This window comes from Patella vulgata, chromosome 5, assembly GCF_932274485.2.
Source record: "Patella vulgata chromosome 5, xgPatVulg1.2, whole genome shotgun sequence".
NCBI lineage: Eukaryota > Metazoa > Mollusca > Gastropoda > Patellidae > Patella > Patella vulgata.
In genome coordinates, this window is record NC_065883.2 from 48,348,252 (window position 1) to 48,375,621 (window position 27,370).

Below are 27,370 nucleotides of genomic sequence, written 5' to 3' on the forward strand. Positions count from 1 at the left end.
GACAGGAAGTAGTATTATGTTAGAAAGGTCAAAAGTCACTATAACCATAATGTACTCAGTGTACTTATTTCAATACTATAACGTAATCAAGTATACATGCATTAAGTAACCAAAGATTAATACATAACATTGACACAACAATGTACACCTTTCGCCACCTTTCAATCACAAGTTTTATGTTTATTATTCTTTTTATTATTAAATTATTTCAAAGAAAGAGGACCAATTCAGTATTTTTTCTATTCTTAGACAGAAATACATGAAAAATATCGTATCTGCCGCCATATTGGCCATCGCAGCTTTTGATTGGCTGTTATTTCTGGACGAAGCCAGAGGTTGTAACAGAGATTTATGATTCGATTCCTTCGCTTTATTTTAAAGAATTGTATTTCCTGTTGACATCAAATACAATGTTTACCATTGAAACTATTAAACACTGTCACAGCCAACACAGAGAAAGTCGAAAAACAAAATATTAATACATGTTTTGCTTTTCACAACTTGGTTAATTTTCCGTTTTCCTTTCGATGCTCACAATGCGAACACATGTTGTGTTGTTTTGAAAATGCTTTGTTTACCGTTGATATCGATGCCTGCTACCTACTTCGCCCTTGCACAAATGTACGGCGAAGTGAGGGCGACTTCATCTTCGCCCTATTGCCTTTTAGGGCGAAGTCATCAATGGGTTAGGCGACTATTTCGTCCACGTCGCCCGCTAATTCGATCCCTGATATCAGACTGTAACTTCCTGGATTATGGCCCCAGATTGTACGAAAAATCAAGTTGTTTTTTTTTAGCTTGTGCTCTCTCCATCTCTTGCAAAATGTGGGCGTATCTTGTCTGGCAACCGCTTGTTAAATTGTTTAATAGGAACACTTTGTATGCAGCTTGTGGTCATAAGTTTCGTTACCATGCAAGTTATTTTATTATATGTTGATCAGGGACCGTACAATATAAAAACATTTATATTTTAATAAAATTTCGTCATTTCTCATAAAATTATCATAAAATGCAAAAATATCATAAAAAATATAAAATTTCACTATTTCTCATCAATTAACCATGAATCGCTACTCCAAATAATAAATTTCTATACTAATAAATCTGTATGTGAATAAGAAAAATCATCCAGGCATTTTATGACCCCAGCTTGCTGCTCACTTTCATTTTCTATTTGAGTCGATTTGACAGTGCTCAGTCAATGTTATGTGGGTATATGTACACAGCGAAGTGAAGTTAGCTTGTTGTTCGTTGTTTGGTATTCGCGAATAACAGAACAGAACAGAACAGAACTTTATTTACAACTCAGATCAAATACATGACATATGAGTGATAGGTTATTTACATATTTACAAGATGGGTCTTTTAATTTCTTAGTCAATGGACATAAATTTGTTAAGTATTATCTTTAAAAACATACATAATTTTATAATTATTGATTGTTTGCTTGAATTAAAAAGTTTATTATGTTTAAAAGTATTAGGTCTTGTATAATAATATCTGGATATATATTTTTCGCGCTCATATATTCATCGCCGACTGTATTTACTTCGCATAAAGGACAAATTCTTTGTTCAAAATCTACATTCATCCATCTCCCGACCTCAATAGGGAGTCTATGGTTACATAGAGGTTGTTAGAATCTTTTTTCCAAGACTTGAAGTTTTATAATCCAATTAGGCTCATAAAAACCCACAAAATTTCCTTTAATATATAACTAATTCCATATCTGGTGAATAACGAACAACAAACCAGCCCGTTGTTTGTTATTCGCCAATATGAAACTGCTCGTTGATTGGGTAGAAAGACAGGTTGCTAGAATCTTTTTCCAAGACTTTATGAAGATTTATGAACCAATTAGGCTAATAAAAACACACTCCTGGCGTATTCCCTATAAAAGTGCCTTTATTATATTACTAATTCCATATCTGGTGAATAACGAACAACAGACCAGCTTGTCGTTCATTATTCGTGAATACCAAAGAACAAACTGGCTCATTATTCGCCAATATGAAACTGCTCATTGTTCGGTTAGAAAGACCGGTTGTTAGAATCTATTTCCCAAGACTTTAAAGATTTATGAACCAATTAGGCTAATAAAAACCCACTTCGGCGTATTCCCTATAAAAGTGCCTTTATTATATTACTAATTCCATATTTGGTGAATAATGAACAACGAGCCAGTGTGTTGTTCGTTATTCACGAATACCGTACAACAAACTAGCTTGTTCATCATTAGCGAACCACAAGCTAACTTCGCATCGCCTATGAACACAGGGCCCTCACATAGGGGAGGGCTGAGGGGGGGATATGCCCAGGGGCGACACTTCTTGGGGAGGTGGCAAATTATCTAAGTGCATACCACATTTCAATTCTAATTAAGTGAGAGTGATGAAACTTGGTGTATAGTTTCATTACATCAATACCTTGACTAAGTTTGATAATGAGGATTTTCTGCTCAGGGTAAGCAGAGCGATAAACAATTTGATTGGCTGAGATTTTGGAACACAATAACTCTCCTTCTAATTGAGCTAGAACATTCAAACTTGGTGTAGGTGTTTTTTAGGCTAGTGCCTTAATGATGGAGTTCGAAGATGAGCATTTTCTGCTTAGGGTAAGCAGAGATAAGTAATTTGATTGGTTAGTTTAAACAATATTTTATTCCATAAACTGAATTGGATTGAACAACAGGCAAAGGCCTATATAAGTTCTCCCCAAACATATAAAACAGTTATATCTTATGTTTACAATAGACAATGGTGGACATATGTATAGACAGTGAGTTATAAACATTTCTTGGAGTCTAATCATAGGGTATTACATTTTCATTTTAGATTATGAAATTTATATAAGATAAAAACTATTGCATATTGTAAATAAAATGTTAAAGTGTTAAAATCTCTTGCTATCTTTAATGTATTTTTACACTATGTTAAATATGTTAAAATTGGTATCATCTGAAAGGTCGGGGTTGCCATATAAGATTAGGTTAATTGTAACATTTTGTTTGAGGTGGTGTAAATTATTTTGGAGAATTGTTCTTTGGGCAGAGTAGGCTGGACATATGAAAAAATAATGGTAATTATCTTTGTCTGTAGAATTACATCTAGGGCACACCTTTGTTTCACTAATAAAATGGTAGAATAAGTGGTTATTTAAATTACTAGCTTTATTTCTTAAAGGAGCTAAATCGCTAACATTTGGGACCTAGAAATTCACAAAAGTGGGTCGCAACGCATATAATACTGTAATATGAATGTATATAAACTGATTTACATTTAATGATTTCCGTTTTTACTCCAATTTCAAATCAGTTATGTTCGGCGAAATAAGTCAGTAATCTCAATCGAGTGCAAATTTCTAGCGTCTAGTTATTCTAGTCTACATAACTCCATTTGATTTGGTGCAATGTGTCTAGCCTCGTCCCTCGAGTCTCTCAATACAACTGGGGCTGAAGCGCATTATGGTACACGATTCGTGTACCAATGTTAAAAAAATTATTTTATCTTAAATATCGGATATCAGAAGCTCATCTTTTCCCGGTAAGTTTACATCATCAATGTTGATTTAAATTGACCAATAATTCGTGTTTTCGATGTCGAAGATTTTGGAGGATTTTGAGTTACGGACTTAGGTCCTTTAATTGGCAATGGATAATATTTTCTTTCCTATTTCCAGTATTATAATATAATGGTGGTCTAAGTAATGGGTATAAACTTGAAAGGCCCGATTTAAATGTGCTTAATGTTTGTGACGTTTTAATGTTTTCCGGTAAGTTGTTCCAGACTTTTAATTGTGCAGGGAAAGAAACTATTAGAATACGATTTGGTTTTACAAAATGGTGGATTGAGGTTCTGATTTTCATTACGAAGATTATAAGTTGGTAGTAAAGATTCAAATTTTTTAAAGATTTCAGTCAGATAAGTTGGCCCAAGGTTGTTCTTTATTTTATATAAGTAAATTAATTTGTGTTCTATTCTACGATTCAACAGCGATTCCTACCCAAGCTCTTTGTATAAATTGTTTTTAGATGAATTTCTTCTAAGGCCAGTTATTATTCTACCTGCTTCAGTATCAGCATATTCTAAAATCGGGCGAATAAAAGCAACTTTTAATTTAATTTTATATTTCAATGTGCGCAAAATATTTAGTCTACCATAAGCTTTCTGGTATATATTTGAAATGTGTTTTGATTGGTTGATTGGGACATTATAACTTTAGTTCTAATTAAGTGAGAGTGATGAAATTTGGTGTATAGTTTAATTACATCAATACCTTGACTAAGTTCGATAATGAGCATTTTCTGCTTAGAGTAAACAGACCGATAAGCAATTTGATTGGTCGAGACTTTGAACACAATAACTCGCATTCTAATTGAGCTAGAATGTTCACTCTTTGCGTAGGTGTTTATTAGGTCAGTGCCTTGATAGAGTTCGAAGATAAACATTGTCTGCTTACTGTAAGCAGAGCTAAGCAATCTGATTGGTTGATGCTTTGGGGCTCGATAACCTGGTTATAATTAAGTGATAGTGATGAAACTCTGAGTATAGATTCATTATATCATTACCTTGACTAAGTTCGATGATGAGAATTTTCTGCTTAGGCTAAGGAATGATAAGCAATTTGATTGGTCAAGACTTTGGAACGTAACAACTTTTAATTGAGGTAGAATGTTTAAACTTGAGGTGAATATCTTGACTGACTTCAATGATTAACATGGTGAGCTAAAGCTAAGCTGAGCTAAGCAATTTCATTGGTCGATGCTTTTGGACAAGATAACTTTGATTCTATCTAATCGAAGTGATGAAACTTAGTGTATAGTTGGTATTCACTTTGATTGCTTGATACTTTTGAAAAAAATAAATGTGCGATTAATTATGTGTCATCTATTTATTTTGGGATTTCGGCGGGGGACATCAGCCTCACTGTTGGCTTGTTATCCTATTTTGATGAACTTGAAATGTATTTTTATAATGCAAGGATCTTGGTTCTTTTTGATATTTGCACATATCGGACCGTTGTTTCCTGGATTATGGCCCCTGATTGTACGAAAAATCATATTTTTAGCTTGCAGGTCACAATTTTTATCTGATTTTAAAAAACTTTCAAATGTATCACTATTGCACCCTAGTGATGGTTAAGTTCTAATTTCGTGAAAATTGGACCAAAACTGCCTGACAAAATGGCCGCTCATTGAACTGGACAAATGTAAAAAAGTTAGCAGTTAACTGCCACAACAAACGAAACCGAAGAACCCATGAATCAATTAATATACGTAGGCATAAACAAAACTAAACAGGGATCCAGGAATTTACATTCCAAGAGCGTATCATCGCATCATGAAAATGTAGCATACATCATCTCAGAACAATTCATAAAGTATTACTCTTTAAGTTTTAATATTTTTTATTGTTTTTAATTTTGTATATTTCCTTAATTATTTACAAATTTACTTTTACTACATCTTGTTTTTACTGTCAGGATTAACTGCTTATGGCTTCAGTTCACCTCTATAATACCTGTCCTTTCATCTTTTATTATTACTTTCATCTATAACCAATTACTGTATATACAATGGACTCTGTCAAATCCGACATCGTACAGGATCGTTACAGTATGTCGGATTACGCAGACTGTCGGAATAATCCGACATCGTACAGGATCGTTACAATATGTCGGATTACGCAGACTGTCGGAATACTCAGTTTTCTCAAAACCGAAAGTATTATTGTAACTTCGAGGTATTATTTAAGTAGCTTCGAATCCCAAGGACGTTATTCCCTTCAAAAATGATAAACCTTTCTGTACATTCAAAATTTTATTACATTAATTTTTATTTCATTTAACATGCGTAGGCATTTTGAATAGGTTAAGTCTGTCGTTAATTTATCTTTTTCATCTTCTTCAGTTGATCGCACACTTGTCTTTGGTGTCAGGTGTTCATTGATAATCTGTTGTTTTATGTCCAGGTCGTCGTCACACGGTTCGGATAGATCCGTAGGCTGACCAAACCTAGGTAATTAGATTCAATCGGCATGCGCAACGAATGTTTCCAACAGGTGCTAGGAATATTTATATACGCCCACATTTTCATGTGGACGTATATTGTCGTCGCCCCTGTCCGTCCACAAACAAATTGTGGACACTCTACAGGTCACAATTCTTATCCGATTTTGACGAAACTTGAAATATAGGTTCATCTCCAAAAGATCTCGGTTCCTTTCGATATTGGCATGTATCGGATCGAAACTTCATGGATTATGGCCACTGTTTGTACGAAAAATCACGTTTTTAGCTTGTGGACACTATAGAGATCACAATTTTTATCCGATTTTGTTGAAACTTGAAATGTAAGTTGATAATCCAAAGATCTCGGTTCCTTTCGATATTCGCGCATATCCGACCGTAACTTCCTGAATTATGGGCCCTGATTGTACGAAAAATTGCGTTTTTAGCTTGTGGACCCTATAGAGGTCATAATTTTTATCCGATTTAAAAAACCATATTAATATATCACGGTTACACCCTAAGGATAGCCGAGTTCAAATTTCGTGAAAATTGGCCCGAAATTGACAGACAAAATGGCCGCCGTTCGTTCTCAGATAGCGTAAAAATATGGTATATCAAGGTTGTGGACCCTATAGAGGTCACAATTTTAATACGCCCTCATTTTCATGTTGACATATTATGCCGTCGTCCGTCCGTCCACAATTTGTTTGTGGACACTCTAGAGGTCACAATTCTTATCTGATTTTGACGAAACTTGAAATATAGGTTTATCTCCAAGAGATCTCGGCTGCTTTCGATATTGGCATGTATCGGATCGAAACTTCATGGATTATGGCCCCTGTTTGTACGAAAAATCACGTTTTTAGCTTGTGGACCCTATAGAGGTCACAAATTTTATCCGATTTTGTTGAAACTTGAAATGTAGGTTTATAACCTAAAGATCTCGGTTCCTTTCGATATTCACGCATATCGGACTGTAACTTCCTGAATTATGGCCCCTGATTGTACGAAATATCGCGTTTTTAGCTTGTGGACCCTATAGAGGTCATAATTTTGATCCGATTTAAAAAAACGTATTATTATATCACCGTTACACCCTAAGGACGACTGAATTCGAATTTCGTGAAAATCGGCCCAAAACTGACAGACAAAATGGCCACCCTTCGTTCTCAAATAGCGTAAAAATATGGTATATCAAAGTTGTGGACCCTATAGAGGTCACAATTTTTATCCGATTTTGTTCAAACTTGAAATGTAAGTTTATAACCCAAAGATCTCGGTTCCTTTGAATATTCGCGCCAATCGGACCTTAACTTCCTGAATTATTGCCCCTGATTGTAATTTTTTATTCGATTTAAAAAAACGTGTTAATATATCACCGCTACTCCCTAAGGACTGCTGAGTTTGAATTTCGTGAAAATCGGCCCAAAACTGACAGACAAAATGGCCGCTCTTCGTTCTTAAATAGCGTAAAAATATGGTATATCAAGGTTGTGGACCCTATAGAGGTCACAATTTTTAACCGATTTTGTTGAAACTTGAAATGTAAGTTTATAACCCAAAGATATTGATTCCTTTCGATATTCGCGCCAATCGAACCGTAACTTACTGAATTATGGACCCTGATTGTACAAAAAATCACGTTTTTAGCTTGTGGACCCTATAGAGGTCATAATTTTTATCCGATTTAAGAAAAACGTATTATTATATCACCGGTACACCCCGCCCCTTGTTCTCAAATTGCGTAAAAATATGGTATATCAAGGTTGTGGACCCTATAGAGGTCACAATTTTTATCCGATTTTGTTGATACTTGAAATGTAAGTTTATAACCCAAAGATCTTGGTTCCATTCGATATTTGCGCATATCGAATTGTAATTTCCTGAATTATGGGCCTTGATTGTAGGAAAAATCACTTTTGTTTTAGCTTGTTTTCTATCCATCTCTCGAAAATGTGGGCGTATCCTGCCTGGCAGCCGCTGGTTTTTTTATTTATGTTTTTTTTTTCATATATATACATGTATATGGGATATTTTTTCTACTCCATCTGGTTTTGGGATAATTGTCGGGATACTTTTAACAAGTTGTGTCGATACTTAACTTTCTGTACCAGAAATGTCAGAAGCATCCATTGAGCTGTTTTAAAAAAAAAAGAAAAAAAAGAGAGCATTTTCAGTAATTTAAGTATTTTTCAACTTTTTTCACGCCATAGACCACTGATACGAAAAAATCGTAGGTATTGATTTCGAAAAAAAAAGGGGTCCCAAAAGGCTCCAAAAGAAGAAAATACTAGATTTTCGGTGTACCATAATTTATTTCCTAAGCATCGTATCATTTAGATGTCATATGATAGTCCATTAATGGGACTATCCAACAATAGTTGAGTTGTTTTGGTCTGTTAATATCTGGCGGAGAAATCAACTCTTTCGCAAGAGCACCAGTTTTTTAACCTTTATTTTTTTTCGTTTTTTGAATACTTCCGGTATGAAGATCATTGTCGGGATAGTTTAATAGCCGGTTTGGGCACTTCAATGGTCGCAGGGCTCTATAATAATATGAGATGAAATCACCATGAAGAATCCCATGTTCAAATGTGCCATAAATGCAAAAATGTCAAAATATTGAAAATTAAATTTCAATAACTCAATACATATTATTAGAATCGTAATTAGGTCAGCTATCCTAATATATAAACTTTTTGAAAATCTTTACCTATTTTCAAACAAATAACATTTTTCGAAAAACTGAATCTTTTCCGAGACATTGGCTATCTAATATTTTTAAATTCCGAACATTCGTCTATACTCTTCTAAAAAAGTAGGGGATATTCAGAAACAATACAAAACTGGGGAAATGCACTGCTGTTTTTATTAGAGGTAACCAGTGTATGTTAATAACGAATCAACATTCGGGTCCGGCCAGGACACAAGAGCTGAGGCCGTGGGCGCCTTGGCTCGGCAGGAGACGGAACCAGGGAGAGCGCCCGAGAGTTGGCACATTTATGCCAAGCTAGGACATGGCTCCCTCAACACAAGCTAATTACGGAGTCTTAAGTTTTGTATATAATATGTTAGAAGAAGAATAAAAGTATTATAAGATGTTAAACTAGTCTTGTCATCCAGAACCTGATATAAAGAAATACTGTAACATGTAGATGCCGGACCAACGACAATATACAACCACATTTCAATGGGGGCATATAAAAATTGTATTTTAAAATTTCTGTAATCATAAAACATCAACTGGCCGCAGGCACTAAACAAAGCAGTTACAGTTTGCAAAGGGGCGCGACATAGGCTTGTAAAACCCTGTATGAACATAGGAGAAGATGACTGCAACCATTAATACCACCAGTGCTACTGGTGGGACGTTCTTATCCACATAACACTGGCTGAACACTACTTCATAGACTGGAGATAAGTTATTTACTGTCAGTGCAGTTATATAAAAAAAAAATCATAATATTTAATAATCATAAAAACATGTTAATGCACTGTGTATACTATCATGTTGATTATTGTACTATTGTATATTCTAAATCTTTTAGTTGATTTACGTTTTCAGAAGTATACAGCAAATGACAATGAATCTCGGATGTTAGATGAATATATTAAGAGCTTTACCTCTGGTTCTTTACCAGCTCATAAAGATGGCTCACGATTCTGGATAAGAAACAAATCACCAATTGTTGAAATGTAATATATTTAATGTCTTTTATAAATCTTATAAAATTATTAACAAAACATACTTAGTAAATTGTGAATTATCAGTAGACAACTCAGGATAACTACACAATATAACAAATGATACAGAAAGCACAATTATATGCATTCTAAGAGATAGTTATTTCATTAACAGAAGACAACAGTTGCTATTTTAATACACACACCAGCAGTGCACATAAAATGTACAACTATCAAAAAATAAGTTTCATAACACAATAGTGGTTCATATATATAAAATTTAAGAACTACATGTATTTAAGAAAGTTCTTGTGTTGATCTATAAACATGCATTGTATTTCTGCTTTAGATTAGATATTACCACATCAATTTGTATAAATTATAATTATTGTAGGTATATTGGCTTTATAGAATCGTACAGAGATCCCTATGGTGTAAGAGGAGAGTTTGAAGGTATGACGTTACATTAATTATTACTTCTGATGTACAAACAAGTTACAGTCTTGGTGTTATTTGTTTCAATGACATATAAAGCCTGCTATGATATACATGCACACATATATTCAATAGGCATGTTGTGGCAGAAAAGTAGGATGCTAAGCCCCATTTCAATCATTCATAATATTTCCAACCCTACATTCTAATTCCTGTTATTGCCCTCTATTTGTTACCAGGTTTTGTGGCTGTGGTAAATAAAGAAATGAGTATGAAATTTACACAATTAGTTGAAAATGCTGAACATCTACTAGCTCATTTACCCTGGCCAACAGAATATGAGAAAGATACATTTCTACGTCCTGATTTCACTTCATTAGATGTCTTGTCATTTGGTGGAAGTGGTATTCCTGCTGGTATTAACATTCCTAACTGTAAGTTTTCAATCTTTTCTATATAAATTTATAAGAATTATTAAGACATGTATGTAAGACGCAAATTCTTATTTCCTTCCACATATGTAGTTCGCAATATCTTTAAGTGCGAAATTTGTACAAAACCAATATTTTGTGCGGGCTTCTGGAACAGATACCGTACCTGATTGTCCAGTCTAAATTTAATGTAATTTGTTTAGTTATATTTAAGTCTTGACAATTGGAGCCATGACATAAAATTTGTTGGTAGATTTCTTGGAGACCAGATCAGCATACAAAATATCAATTATTAAACATGCTCCTTGGAGAATTAAAGCCTCTAAATTCCTCTAAAAGATCATTATTATTTATATTTCAAAATCTTGATTTAATATCTTCTTTTTATACGCCCACGTTGAAATGTGGTCGTATATTGTCACCGCCCCCGGTCGTCCAACTTCAACAATTGCTTGTGAATGCTCTAGAGGCTAAAGTTATATTTAAGTCTTGACAATCAGAGCCATGACATAAAATTAGTTGGTAGATTTCTTGGAGACCAGATCAGCATACAAAATGTCAATTATTAAACATGCTCCTTAGAGAATTAAAGCCTCAAAATTCCTCTAAAAGATCATTATTATTTATATTTCAAAATCTTGATTTAATATCTTCTTTTTATACGCCCACATTGAAATGTGGTCGTATAATATCGTTGCCCCCGGTCGTCCGGCGTCAACAATTGCTTGTGGATGCTCTAGAGGCTAAAGTTAGTATCCTATTGACTTTAAATTTATATGCAGTGTTTAAGGTCATGAGACGAAGAAGCCAATTGATTTTCAGCGATTTTTCGATAATTACTGCCAGAGTTATAGCCCTTGATCACTTTGAAAAATCTTGTGGACGCTCTAGCGGCTAAAGTTAATATCCGATTGACTTTAAATTTATACACAGTGTTTAAGGTCATGAGATGAAGAAGCCTATTGATATTCAACAATATCCGATAATTACTGCCAGAGTTATGGCCCTTGATCCCTTTGAAATATCTTGTGGACGCTAGTAGAGGCTAAAGTTAATATCCAATTGAATTTAGATTTATACACAGTTTTTAAGGTCATGAGACGATTTCCGGTAATTTCTGCCAGAATTATTACCCTTAATCACTTTGAAAAATCTTTGTGGACGCCCTAAGGCTAAATTTAATATCTGATTGACTTTAAGTTTATACACAGTATTTAAGGTCGTGAGACAAAGAAGCCTATTGATTTTCAACGATTTCTGATAATTACTGCTAGAGTTATGGCTCTTGATCACTTTGAACAATCTTGTGGACGCACTAGAGGCTAAAGTTAATATGCGATTGACTTTAAATTTATACATAGTGTTTAAGGTTGTGAGACGAAAAAGCCCAGTTATTTTCAATGATTTCCTATAATTACCACCAGAGCTATGGCCCTGGATCACTTTGAAAAATCTTGTTGATTCTCTAGAGACCAAAGTTATCATCCAATTGCCTTTAGATTGATAAACAGAGTTTAAGGCCTTGAGACGAACAAGTACATTGATTATCAATGTATTTTGATAAATACATGATATTAAATGATTCGTATACTAAACATTAGCATGGGGCAGAACTAAAAGCCAAACAAATTCTAATGATTTTCTGATAATTACTTAATGAGTTGTCACTCTTAATCAGATTTTAGTGTATTATAAATGTTTCATTACCGACAATCGAAAAAATATGCAACAACTCTTGTTGACTGCTGTGGGCGTATATTTCATTGCCTGGCAACCTATCTTTTCTTCAGATGACGACATTCGACAAAATGAAGGTTTTAAAAATGTGTCATTAGGCAATGTTCTAACAGCTGGCTATAAAGATTCAAAAGTTACGTTTCTGTCTGATGCCGATAAGGTAAAATGTATCTATTATTTACATAGTTTACAATTTAAAAAAGTTGACCTCCTTGATTTAGATTTTATAAAGTGAATATTGCATGACGTTTATCAAGATGGTGTTTTGATTTGTGATGATGAAAACTCGATTAAAGAGCCATTAATTTTGGACAACATGACGTTCAGGCATCCTTAGATTCAGATTCACCTAATTATTGAAAATACAAATACTGACCTGCTTAGATTAAAGTATGATCAGTTATACGCTCCTTGAAAAGTTTACTTAAAGCTTTCTATAACATGTAAATTGTGAACTAAAACGTTTATATCTTAGCCATGCAAATTTGTCTCCGTTGGCAGTTGAAACGTATTAATCTTAATTGTGTCTTCTTGCTTGGCAAATTTATCTCAAATTTGGCATATAATCCAATGTAAATCAATAGGCATGTCTAATTAAAAATTATGTAATTAACAACTGGCAAAGGTCTCCAAAGTACACGGAGGATGGGGGGTGGGGGGGTCCTCTCACTGCTAAAAACCCTGCGGTAGCATTATTCAAATAAAATGAACCATATGTTAGTCCCAAAATGACCTAGTTTGCGTCGAGTAGACATTAAACCCTATTGCTCTCTCTTTTTCTTCAAAGTACTAATGCCTCTTCAGATTTTCATTTCGTTAGGAGTAGTCAGATGTTGCCCATTTCATTGTAACATCTCAACTTTTATTGTAGCCCAAAATGGAAATTTCTTGGATTCAGATTGGTCGAAAAGTGGTGTCGAATGAGTATAACAGTCCTCTAAATTTCTTGGGCGACTCACTGCGAATGAATATTTTCTGGGTACTAGACTCTTTTCAGTGACAAAAAATTCTATACCTAATACATGTGAAAGATAATAAGTAAATTTCATTTCAAGGCTGGTCTGACAATAATGGTTGCTATGGTCATAATCAGACTGGTCAAATTCAAAGATTTTCAATAAGTGAATAAAAAAAAATACTACAATTTATTGAACACCCTATGGACCGTAAATAATTGATGGTCATATATTCTAAACAAAAAATACAAGACAGACTGATACAGATATGAATAGGACAGAGACTTATTTACATACCCAGGGTGTTTTGGGAAGTAAAAATCACACTGTCGAAATGACAACACAAGCAAGCCTGGAAATAACTTTCAAATGTATGTCTGACACCATGTCAGGCTGGATGAACATTTTGCCTGACATTTTAAATTTTTGGTCGGACATAATATTCTGACATTTGGTTTGACACAAAATCTATCAATATCTATTCTGTTGACTAATATCTTTTGCGATCCACATGACTTGGAGTCAGGGCAGTTTTGCTTAGTTATCGTTTGTTGGACGAAATTGGTTTTGATTTGTCACGGATATAGAAATGTTACCCATTAAAATGCCTCAAAGGTCATGATACTTGGGGTAGATACATGTCAGTCGGGAAATGCAGAGTGCTATTTTATCTCGGAAATGAGACACAAACTCGATGTTTAAGGAATGAATAATTGGGTCACGCTTCTTGCGGATTTAAAATACACACCACCCATTGGGAACTTAACTATTTTTTGTATGATTAAATAAAGTATGATCGAGACTTTGAAATTGTTCATTACAATATAAATCCCAAATTTCATCAGCACCCATCATCCGATAATAAAGCTTCCCGTCTTTGACAAAGTTGGCCTAATCGACAAAAATAATTATTAATATAAAAAACTTGAGAAGTAATGAACTTAAATATTGTTAATTTTTTCGTTCGTAAAATTTGGTGATTTCGAATTCGTAAAACATTTTGAAAATAGTTTTAATCCACATCCACCACCCATTCTTGAGGATGGGGGGGAGTCATGGTTTCAGAAAGATTCCATGGTTAGACTCTGAGATATAAGATTTGTGAGATATAATAATTTGTGGGAGATCAACAACAAAAAAATAAATAATAACAGAAACAATAATCTTTCATGTGAAATATGAAAGCTTAATAATAGTATGTTCAGCTATACTTTTGTTTAAACAATGTTTGGTTTTTTATTTCTCCTATACATTCTTCTTCGCGAGGAAATCTATGAAATATCTATCCAACTGCGACACAGCAATATAATGAGGCATATTATAGTGAGTAGGTACTGTTACTTGTGACCCAATATGGCGTCTTTGTACACTTGACGTCATATGAAATTTATAGCTTCACGTACAGTTGTCGCAACTTTATCTATATACGAATTTGAGGGGATCACGTGGGTAAGGCGCTGGCTCGCTAGCCTGGAGGTCGGGTGTTCGATCCCTGCATTGGCCGAGAAAGTTCATCTCGATTTCCCGGCGTGGTTTCCCCTTGTCAGTGATGCAGAATGGAGGGCCTGACAAGGACAACTGCCTAGTCGTTCGGATGGGACGAAAAACTGAGTTCCCGTGTACACATTGGCGTGCACGTAAAAGATCCCTTGGCAGTTGGAATTCGATATAAGAGTAGGCCGTAGCGCCGCTGCCCGGGCAAAATTTCCCTCATAGCACACTGAATGGCGTATGCCCGTCTTCAATTAGCCCAGGTTAGGTGCAGAAGAGTAGGACGTTAAACCCCATTTCATTTCATTTCATACGACTTTGAAAAAAACGACCGTCAGTCATCGCGATGGAAAGAATTCCAGGAAAATTGTTAAATATTTTGGGCTACAATATTGATAAACACCTCTTGTTTAGAATCGATCAGACTGTTATTGTCCATTTGATACCGCTTAAATTTTTCGTTAGAAGCGGTATCAAATGGACAATAACAGTCCTCTACATTCTAAACAGTCGGTGTTGATCTCCTAAATAGAAATCAATGTTTTAATTCTTACCCAGATTAAAACGGTTGTGTCCTTTTAAGACATGTATTAAAGAAGAAACTAGGTTTAATAACAATATATAAAAGAAGTATTGCTGTACATAATTTTAGCAACCATTTTTTTTTAAATACAGGATTTATTCATAAAACTGAAATTACCAGCATTTGAAGTACAAGTTGGTCTACATGAATTGTTGGGTCATGGAAGTGGCAAATTATTTATTAAGGTAAACTATGCAGTGCTCACATAGAGTGCTGATTTATCGGATTCCAATTGTCAGAGTTCTTTTATGTGCAAACTAACATGTTCATGTGACCTCGATTTTTCGTCTCATCTGAACGACTAGGTGCCGTAAGCCTGCCCCTTACTCATTGAGTCGCTTTGTTTCCTGCAGCAATAACCTTTAGAAGCCGAAAGGATGCAGTTCTGATTTAAAATGCAGTTTATTTTTATATGTCTATATTTTCATGTGGACGTATTATGCCATCGCCCCTCTTTGTCTGTCCAGACGTCCGTCCACAATTTGTTTGTGGACAATCTACAGGTCACAATTTTTATCCACTTTTGACAAAATTTAAAATATAAGTCAATCTCCCAAAGATCTTGATTCATTTCGATATTGGCATGTATCGGACCATAACTTCATGGATTATGGCCCCTGTTTGTACGAAAAATCACGTTTTTAGCTTGTGGACACTCTTAGAGGTCACAATTTTGATCCGATTTTGATGAAACTTGAAATGCATGTTTATAACCCAAAGATCTTGGTTCCTTTCGAGATTCGCGCATATGGAATCGTAATTTCCAGAATTATGGCCCTTGAATGTACGAAAAATCACGTTTTTAGCCTGTGGTCCCTATAGAGGTCACAATTTTTATCCGATTTATAAAAAAAATGTGTGAATATATCACAGTTATACGCTAATGATGGTTGAGTTCGAATTTCGTGAAAATCGGACTAAAACTGACAGACATAATGGCCGCAGCCCCTTGTACGCAAATAGTGTAAAAATATGGTATATGGACACAGATCACCAAATATTCCTACGCCGTCACCCACGAAACAAGGGCCAAAGCTATTTTTAGTCTTCCTCTCCCTTTTCCTTTTTCCCCCTTTTGCATGGCGATTTTTGTTGACTTTTTGGTGTAGAATTGAGGAAAAGGGTTTGAAAATACATTTCCTGCCAGGTTTTGGTGAATATTCATAATTTTGATGCGGAAGGATACAAGAGTTGAGAGGTTGGTTACGTTGAAATGTAGGGCCTGAAATTGCATGTTTACTTGTCTCTACTTCCAGCTTGTGTATCTCAAGTTTTTCATGAAGAACCTCATACGTGCTTTTGGGCAAGTGGTTGCCACATGTTGCTCCATCTGTGGTAGAAAGCGTTCTACCCAACGAAAATTTGGGAAAAAGTTAGAGCCGGTCTAAGATACGAGAATTAACATTGGAGTCAATGGGAAATCTTTAGTGATCTGTGTCCTGTCTGTGTGTGATAAGGCTGTCACTGATATGCCTTAGTTTTGAAAATATGAAGATTAAATTCTCAGAAAATATGAATAAAATAGTTTGACAACAGAAAAACTAAAAAAAGTTAATTAAAAAAAAAAAATCAAAGTTTTGTAGAAAAATTGTGATTTTACTGCAAATTTCTCAATTTTCAATTTTTATTGAATTTTTAACAGTAAGTAAAATATTCTAATGCCCAATGTTGGCTTATTCAGTCTCAGAAAGCACAGATAAAATGAACAGTATTGAAATTTCACCAAATTTTGTCTAAAAATCAGGAATATTCACAAAAAATCTTGAGATTCCCCCCATTTGGATGTAGAAATTAATATTTTCATGACTACTAAAATGAGTCAAAATGTCTAAAAATGCCCATATTTTCTTTGCTAATATAACTTAGATGGGATCTACATGTTTGTCAGGTTTAGAAATAGCTCCAGCTTTCCTACAGAAAATTGAAAATTGGTAACACTGAGTTAATAATGTACAGCAGATGGGTTTGTACAAAATGTTCAAAACAGGGGTTGGCTCAATTTTGCCACTATTTTACCCAGAATAAGCATTTTTTTCTTCTTTGAAACATTAAATTCTTGCATTTCCTTCATGTAGGAAGCAATATCCCAGCCTTTCTAGACATTTTTTACTCCATCATTCTGTTTAGAGAGGCAATAAATGCCCCACCCCACCCTTTTCTATTAATGTGTTTTGAGGGATTTAAATGCACCTGTGTTGACATGTAAATGATCTTAATTGGAATTTGTGGTTGAATTACAGCTAAGAATGTTATTTTTCACCCAAAAATATTTTTTTTGTGCATTTCAAGGATTTCTAACCCTTATTTGTTCAGAGTCAAACGTAGAACCCTGAGGCATTTCAGGCCAATGAGACCAGACCCAGATATAAAACTGGTGTAGATGTGTAAATGTCAGTTTAATGTTCAATATTTTCTTATCAAAATCCAGCATTTGTGGTGTTTGCTGCATTTATGTTGCCTATAAAACAATAAAATGTTAATTTTTCTCCTTTTCAGGCCTCTTTTTATGTTGTCAAGTCTGTCATGACTACTTTTTTGACTTCATTTTTTCAGGAAATTAATGTAAAGTTCCAGACATCTTGCTTCAGCACAAGGATTGCAATACAAATTTGTAACATGCCTCTGAGGTTTGAGATGTTGGAAACATTGAAATATTCCCAAATTTGTGAAAATTGTGTATTCTGTGACCCTTCTGTTAGAGAGGGGTGATCATAGACCAAATATGGCATTTTTTTCATTCATCAAGGCCTATTTTTAACCATAATTCATATTTATTGCACCTATTTTAGTTTATATGTGCATATGTTAGCCAGGGATGGTAAAACATAGCTGTTAGACAGATTCCTTTGGTAATGTAAGTTCTGCAACCATAGATTAGATTAATTCAATCAGTGGCATGTTCAGGGGGTAGGCATACATGTTTCAGTATAGATCTCTAATATTACAATCATTGCAACTGGTTTGCATTTTTTCTGTTTGCATATTGTCCACAGATTCTAAAAATATATTTCTTGTCCGTCCGGATATTTAAAAAAGTGGAAAATTATTGGTATTTTGAGAGATGCTACATGTAAATTTTGTACATTTTTCATCACATGGCAGTAAAAAATTATATTTTTGAAAAAAATTCCAAATTATGAGTGTTTTGTATGTAGTTTCTTTGTTACTTGTCTAATTTTTTCACAGAACTCAGATACTGCCTTTAATAAGAAAGATTTTTAAATTTTAGCACAAAAGGCCTATGGACCTGAGATGCACCAGTGTACATAAAGCAGCATGTGTACTTAAAGGGCCATCATTTTTACAGTTATTCTTTGATTTTGATTTTCTTTCACCGGCATGTTGCCAGAACACATGGGAAGGAAATAAAAAAGGCCTTTTGGTGATCCCTGAAGTTTCACCCCTATATAGGACACAGATCACCAAATATTCCTACGCCGTCACCCACGAAACAAGGGCCAAAGCTATTTTTAGTCTTCCTCTCCCTTTTCCTTTTTCCCCCTTTTGCATGGCGATTTTTGTTGACTTTTTGGTGTAGAATTGAGGAAAAGGGTTTGAAAATACATTTCCTGCCAGGTTTTGGTGAATATTCATAATTTTGATGCGGAAGGATACAAGAGTTGAGAGGTTGGTTACGTTGAAATGTAGGGCCTGAAATTGCATGTTTACTTGTCTCTACTTCCAGCTTGTGTATCTCAAGTTTTTCATGAAGAACCTCATACGTGCTTTTGGGCAAGTGGTTGCCACATGTTGCTCCATCTGTGGTAGAAAGCGTTCTACCCAACGAAAATTTGGGAAAAAGTTAGAGCCGGTCTAAGATACGAGAATTAACATTGGAGTCAATGGGAAATCTTTAGTGATCTGTGTCCATATCAAGGTTGTTGACTTCCTAGAGGTCACAATTTTGATCCGATTTTGATGAAACTTAAAACATATCTTTATATAATTAAGTTGAGAGTTGAGGGTGAAGGCTGCTCCTCCGTATCTCTCTCTTGTTCTTTTAGTTTCTCATTTTAATCAGTGTCCAAATCTAATGTGATTTTACTTGTGGATATGAAGTACTTTTAAAAATTGGAATATTGTAGCTTTATAAGTGTAAATTTAAGATTTTATTGATATTAAATAGTGGCTAACGAAGCATGACATTGACTGTATCAACAATCAGTGAACTGTTTGTGTTCTTAAGTGTGATTTGATAATGACAGTGTGAGATCCTCTCATCTCATTCAGGATACAAAATCTCAACAACTACAATTTAAAAACAGAGTACCACTCAATGTCAGCAAAAGGATTTATAAAGATTTAAAGGACACGGATAAGTACATTTTAATGAACAAACCAACTCGGCGAAAAACAAAACATCGTCACATCAAGTGCCTTATTACGAACCGTATGATTCAGTTGTTACTTCAGTTATTAATCCTAAAAACCTATTAATAAGTATAGAAATGGTTCAGCCAATACAAAAATGTGCTTATTAAACTGTCGATCGGTTATGAATAAAACACAAGTTATAAACACATTCATCATCTGTGATAACGATTTGGACCTATTAGCTTTAACTGAAACGTGGCTCTCGGATAGTTCTGATTCATCAATTTGTGAATTGGTACCAACCCGATTTTCAATAATTAATGTTCCTCGACACAAAAGGGGTGGCGGTGTTGCTTTAATCCATAAATCAACTATTTCTTTAAGTAATTTAACTGGTGATAAATTTGACAGCTTTGAATACCTTGATTCCAATGTATCTATATCAAATAATTTAATTCGGTGCATTATTATTTATCGTGCTCCATCAAAATCTGAACAAATATTTTTTGATGAATTTTTATACGCCCACATCGAAATGTGGACGTATATTGTCGTCGCCCCCGTCCGTCCGCCTGTCTGGCATCCACAATTGCTTGTGGACGTTCTAGAGGCTAAAGTTAATATCTGAAAGCCTTTAAATTTATACACAGTGTTTAAGGTAATGATATGAAGAAGCCTATTAATTTTCAGCAATTTCCGATAATTACTGCCAGAGTTATGGCCCTTGATCAGTTCAAAATATCTTGTGGACAAAGTTAATATCTGATTGACTTTAAATTTATACACAGTGTTTAAGGTCATGAGACAAAGAAACCTATTGACTTTCAGCGATTTCCGATAATTACTGCAAGAGTTATCGCCCTTAATCACTTCAAAAAATCTTGTGGATGCTCTAGAGGCCAAGTTAATATCCGATTGACTTTAAATTTATACACAGTGTTTAAGGTCATGAGATGAAGAAGCCTATTGATTTTCATCAATTTCCGATAATTACTGCCAGAGTTATGGCCCTTGATCATTTGAAAATATCTTGTGGATGCTCTAGAGGCTAAAGTTATCATCTGATTGACTTCAGATTGATACACAGAGTTAAAGGTCTTGAGACAAACAAGTATACTGATTTTCAATGGATTTTGATAACTTGAACAGCTAAATCCATGATATTAAAAGTTTCGTCACTTGGCCCTCTTCTACACCATCTTGAAGGACTTCTTCAAGCTCCGGAACGATAACATCTTCCCTTCCTGTGTCATCAGCTGTGGAGCTAGCCTGAGGCAGGAAGTCTGTCTCAACCACAAGATACACAGGTTCTTCATCTTCTTCACTGTCACTGTTCCCTTTATCGTCTTCATTGTTGGTTTTAATTGAAACATTACCTCTGGTCTTCCTTGGTTTAGCTACTGGATGTTTCAATGATGCTGTTGGAGATATGCATTCTGGTATGGCGCTAATTGGTAAAAGATGGTTCCTGTGGAGAGTACGTACACGCTTTCCACCATCTTCACTTTTAACCTTGTAAACAGGAATATCCAGATTCGGTTGGCTCAGCACTTTGTAGGCGATGTCTTCCCATTTATCCGAAATCTTGTATCTTCCCTCTTTGAACGCTAATCGTCGTACCAACACACGATCACCAGGTTCTATCTTGATGTTTCTGGCTCTGTTGTTATACTGCCGCTGTTGAGTTTCCTGGCCTTTGTTAACTTCTGCAGAAGCTGTCTTGTATGCATATTCAAGCTTATCTTTCAAGTCATCCACATAGGTGTTATAGGATTTACCCTCATCGTCATTATTGACAAGTCCAAGTATGACATCAATCGCTAGGGTTGGTTTACGGCCAAACATCAGTTCAAAAGGAGAGTATCTGGTAGCTGAATGCCTAGTGGAGTTGTACGCATGTACAAGTGGTGCGACATAGGTCTTCCAATCTCTCTTTTGTTCTGGTTGCAGCGTTCCTAGCATATTGAGTAGTGTTCTGTTGAATCTTTCACACTGTCCATTGCCTTGGGGATGATAGGGTGTGGTTCTTGATTTATCCATACCTGTTAGTTGACACAATTCTTTGATGATCTTTTCTTCGAATTGTTGACCTTGATCACTGTGAATTCTTTGGGGAATGCCATAGTGAACAATAAAACCATCAAAAAACGCTTTCGCTGTTGTTTTTGCTGTGGTGTTACGTACAGGAAAGGCTTGAACATATCTGGTAAAATGATCTGTAACTACTAAGATGTTGTCGTATACTCCTTTGGACTCTTCAATACACACATAGTCCATGCACACTAACTCTAATGGTTGACTGGATGTGATGTTCACTAGAGGACATGTTGTTGCTGTTGCCTTTCTCCTAAGACATCTTGGACACTGTTGGATGTATTCTTCAATGTCGGTTGTCATTCTAGGCCAATAAAATCTGTCTTTCGCCAAACTAACAGTACGATCTCTTCCTTGATGTCCAAGATGATCGTGTACTCCTTGGAGTGCTTCACCTCTGTATGCTCTGGGAAGAACAAGCTGCAGCCTCTCTTGATCTTTGTATACCGTCCGTCGAAAAAGAGTTCCGGATCTAAGGACGAAGTGTCCATATTCCCTCTGCAGACCTGCTTCTTCAGGACATGTAGGCTTTCGGCTTGGTCTTATATTCTTCTCTGTGTCATTTAAAACAAACTTTAGCAAAGGATCTTCAAGCTGCTTTTGTCTCCAAGTCTTGGTGTCAACCATTGGCGAAGAATTCTTGATGGCATCCGGAATCACTTGTTGGGACATACTGATGGAATGAATGTACCCACTGGCAGTTTCGATATCTTTCAATGCTCCTATAATCTCTTCGTTCAACTCAATAAATCTATTTTTTTCCGCGCTGTTGGTATCTCCTAATCTACTTAGGGCATCGACATCTCCACTTTTCTTGCCAGGTCTGTATTTGATGGAAAAATTGTAGTTGGTAAGTGCTGCTAACCAGCGATGGCCTGTGGCATCTAACTTAGCTGTGGTAAGAATGTAAGTTAAGGGGTTGTTATCTGTAAACACAGTAAAGCTGTTGCTGTAAAGATACTGATGGAATTTTTCTGTGACAGCCCACTTTAAAGCCAAAAACTCCAGTTTATGCGCAGGATAGTTCCTCTCGGCTTTAGATAGTCCTCTACTGGCATAACAGATGACTTGTTGCTTATCGTCCTGTTCCTGATAAAGCAGAGCGCCTAATCCTTGCCCACTAGCATCAGTGTGCACTGTAAATGGTTTGGTAAAATCTGCATATCCTAGTATGGGTGGATTTACTAGGCAACATTTCAGTTTCACAAAGGCTTCTTCTTGTTGTTGCTTCCAAGCCCATTCTCTCACAGAGTTCTTGTTCTGCACCTTTCTTCCCCTTTTTTTCTTAGTTGGTCCTCCAACTCCTATCAGCAGATCATTCAAGGGTTTGGCTATAGTTGAAAAATCTTTCACAAAACGCCTATAGTATCCTACAAACCCAAGAAATCTCCTCAGCTCCTCCACATTAGTTGGTCTAGACCAAAACTCCACCTTCTCTGTCTTCTGAGGATCTGTACGTATCCCCTCAGCAGACACAATATGTCCTAAATACCTCACTTGCTCTTGAAAGAACTTGCACTTTTTAGGAGCGAGTTTAATACCATGTTGTCGCAATCTGTTAAAAACCATAGACATACGTTCAAGATGTTCCTCGTAAGTCTTGCTAAATATTATCAGGTCGTCGATGAATATTGCACAGATTTTAAGATTAAGATCACCTAAACAATCCTCCATTACGCGTTGGTACGTGGCCGGTGAATTTGACAATCCAAAAGGGAGACGAACAAACTCATAAAACCCAAGAGGTCCAACAGTAAATGCTGACTTGGCTCTGTCTTCTTCTTTGATAGACACTTGGTGGTAGCCGCTCTTCATATCCAACACAGAAAAATATTTGGCACCAACTAAATTATCTAACATCTCTTCAATCCTTGGTAGAGCATAGGCATCTCGAACAGTACGCTGGTTGAGCATCCTATAATCTACGCACATCCGAAGAGATGAATCTTTCTTCCGCACAAGTACAATAGGTGATGCCCAAGGACTGTGACTCCTGCGTATGATGCCACCTTCTAGTAAATCTTTCAGATGTTTCTTCACCTCATCTTACATTGAGTCTCATTTGTAAGCTTGATCTTGTGTTCCACTAAATTTACACATCCTATATCCGTATCATGCTGCGAAAAGATTGATGACCAGCTACGAAGAAATTCCTTCAACTCCGCTAAACGATCTCCACTAACAGACGACGATGAAAAATCGATCGAATCCATGAAGTCTTTTGCAGTAGCTGTGGAACTAGCTGTTATGTTCATGTCCGTAGCACTTGGTTGATCAACTAAATCAGCTATCTGTAGCTCACACATCACAGAATGAGGAAAAACACGAATTGGCGATAGAGATAAGTTGGAAATTCTCACTATAACTGGTTCCACTTTGTCAAAATCTACCTCAAGGAATGCTGGTGTTACTTCCATTGATGATGGTAACATAGATTCTGATGTAGGTTGGAATATAACATGATGTTTTCCAGTAAGTTGACAATCACTGATGTTCCCTATTAAACACATAGATTTGTTGCTGCCTAATACTAACGATGATGTTTCTGCACATTTAAGAAGGCCTACTCTTCCTTCTGTCTTCTTATCCTGAATCTTCATGCATCTAAAAGTGCAACTCCAGGTAGCAGGCATCCCAGTCTGATTTAAATAATCATGACCATGCTTGGCTAACACCTGATTCAAGATAGGTCGCAGAATGTTGGTTCCGATCAAGACTGGAACAGTCTTTCCATACGGTGTGTCAGGCACAACAAGAAATAAATTCTTTACTACAGACAAGTTTAAGCTGGGAACTCTTAGAGATAAACATGTAACACCTAAATATGGTAAACGATGACCTCCAGCACTCTCTATATGAATTATCTCTTCCAATGGTGTTATACAGCATTCGTCTGTTTCCAAATATGACTTGAAGAAAGATTCTGTGATGGTAGATACTGTAGAACCTGTGTCTAACAGTGCTGATGTGTCATTTTCATTTACTTGAACAGCTGTAATATTACTCTTTCCAATAATCTGTGGGGGACTACTATCAACAGTGTCTCCAGACTGTCCCTCGTCGGAGACACCCAACAGTTTAACTGTGGTGCGTTACAAGTCGAAGTGCATTGTCTACAACCTTTGGCAACATGACCAAGTTCACCACATCTGTAACAGGACACACTGTATTGATGAGTGGGTACATCGAAACAGGTTTAGAACACGCATCTGCCTTAAAGCTGCTTATTTCATTCTGTAAATCCTGAATAGATGATATCAAGCTTGCTATGTCCTTCATCAACTCCTTGTCCTCAGCGTCTTCACATGTGTCACCACAATCCATAGTTGATAATAGTAAAACACGCAAACACAATATTCACAACACTACAATCGGAAATTAAATCACAAATGATTATCGCATTAATCAACAAAAATAATACGCAAATAAAACAATCAATGCACAGGAGTATGATTCGCAAAATATACACACATGAATATCACCTTCAAGACCCAAACACACACACGTGTTAATATGAAAAATATTAACACAAAAGTGTATATCATGAAAAATATAATCACAATAAATCACAACAAATGAAATAACACAATCCATAAATTGCAATATTACAACACCACAACAATATCACGATTCTTGAACGCAATCTCCAAATACTATTGTCAACTGACGCAGCTAACAATATATGAAACCCATTAATATTCACAAAATAATATAATTACAGTATATATACACACCACCATACTAATATAGCTCAACAACACCAACATGAAAATTCACTGATCACATCCAAAAGCCAAAGTTCCATATCAAAACACCAAAACAAACTTGATGTTCAATTACAAATTACCAACCAATAATCAAAATCAAAATCAATGTCAAAATACAAGTCCAATATGTACAACACAATGTTAATGTTATTATGTAAAAGAGATAAGGGGAAATGTAGACGGAAAAATAAAGCTGAAAATGAAAGTAAGTTGTTATCTGAAAAGCAAAATCTGAAAATTAAATGAAGTAGCTAGGAAATAAACCAGAGTAGAAATAAATGAAAAACAAACTGAAATCCAAACACTTCTTTGATAAACAAAATCAAAGAAAGACAAAACCCAAATAAGCAATCAACAAAATCCAAACCCAAAAACTCAAATCAAAATCAAACTCCAATATGAATACAACCATAGACCTTCAAAACTCAAATTCCAAAAATATTCAAAGTTCCCAATTTGAAATTCAAAACCTGACAAATCAAAATCAAAATAATCAAAACCAAAATTCAATAAAGTCTGAAAAATGAAAAACGCTGGAATAAAAACAACAAATCACAATACTAATTTGAAACAAATGAAATGTATGCCTGTGTTTGTAATGTAATATTTTCTAATGTATCAAAATGATTATGTGATTTTATTTGGTTAAATGTAGGTGATGTTCAAGAATATAATTACAGGATGTTGTCAAAATGTAAACAGGAAGTAAGAAATAAATATGTCTTCTGACCTACAGGAAGTTGCTAAATTTAGACAACAGGAAGTTGAAAATGTAAACAAGTTACATGTCACCAAAATTCAAATTTTTGAAGAAAGAAAAAAAAATGACCTAAATGGCAAGATATAGGGTAGTCTATAAGCACTTTCCTTAATAAATTGTACAGATTAAACATAAGCAAATGATTATTACCTATTCTAACTATCTACACTTAATTTAATACAAGGATTATAGTATATAGGCCTATAGTATATATATATATATATATATATATATATATATATATATATAAAACAAAAATATGGATATAGAATTATTTAGAATAGTAATTATTCATATCATTATAACAGGACTTAAGCACAGTAAATAATATATATATATATAATTCTGTATTAAGATAAATAATTATTACCAACCTTAATCCTTATGATATATCTAATCCACACAGAATCAAAATACACACAATACCTAAAACTACATTCTAAACAAATAGAATATAAAAGTTAATGTCACTGCAATCACAGACGTTGTACCATCGCGTACGCGTCGCGCGTGAGCTCAATGAGGTGTTGTCAGCTGACTAGATCTTAAATCACTAGTACCAGTACTGTATATATAGCTGTATCGTATAAAACTTAATCAGGATCCAAATGTTGTATCAAACCAAAACTTTATCTTGCTCCAAATGTTGTTAATCTTCAAAAACCTTATCGGGCTCCAAATGTTGTTAATCTTCAAAAACCTTATCGGGCTCCAAATGTTGAAGGGGGTCAAATGCCGGGGCTAAAATGACCACACACAAGGGTTCATTCCTTGAAAATTCTTTATTAACTATAAAAAGAAACCCTGATAAATAAACTGTCAAACCACTATTGAAGAAGCTTCAATATTTACATCTAGCAACACTTGTATACTAATAAATACGCAATACCAGTTAACAACCTTTATATAACTAAGGAGAGGAAAAGTGTCTTCCTTTGCATATAAAAACTATAGGACGAATGTCTCCAAGGAAACTTTCATACAACAACTCACTAGACAAATAGGGAAGGTTAAAGTTGAAGATATGGTGAGTGGAACTCACTACAGACCAGGTACAGAGTGGATAGTATAGAATAGGTTTAAAGGGATAGTACAACCACTATTAGTTT

General features: G+C 35.2%; 1 protein-coding gene and 1 long non-coding RNA gene across 8 annotated transcripts in view; one reads left to right on the forward strand and one right to left on the reverse strand.

Moving 5' to 3' along the window:
- The window catches only part of LOC126821204 (uncharacterized), a 163,188-nt gene that overhangs the window by 111,043 nt on the left and 24,775 nt on the right, over positions 1-27,370 (reverse strand). The window lies entirely within an intron of this gene.
- The window catches only part of LOC126821157 (dipeptidyl peptidase 3), a 183,136-nt gene that overhangs the window by 87,895 nt on the left and 67,871 nt on the right, over positions 1-27,370 (forward strand). For all 7 annotated transcript variants that reach the window (XM_056100758.1, XM_050549511.2, XM_050549513.2 and 4 more), the window contains 5 exons: positions 9,575-9,705; positions 10,088-10,146; positions 10,368-10,562; positions 12,350-12,456; positions 15,419-15,511. In XM_056100758.1, coding sequence (XP_055956733.1) covers positions 9,575-9,705; positions 10,088-10,146; positions 10,368-10,562; positions 12,350-12,456; positions 15,419-15,511 — 585 coding nt within the window. The remainder of the gene's footprint in view (positions 1-9,574; positions 9,706-10,087; positions 10,147-10,367; positions 10,563-12,349; positions 12,457-15,418; positions 15,512-27,370) is intronic.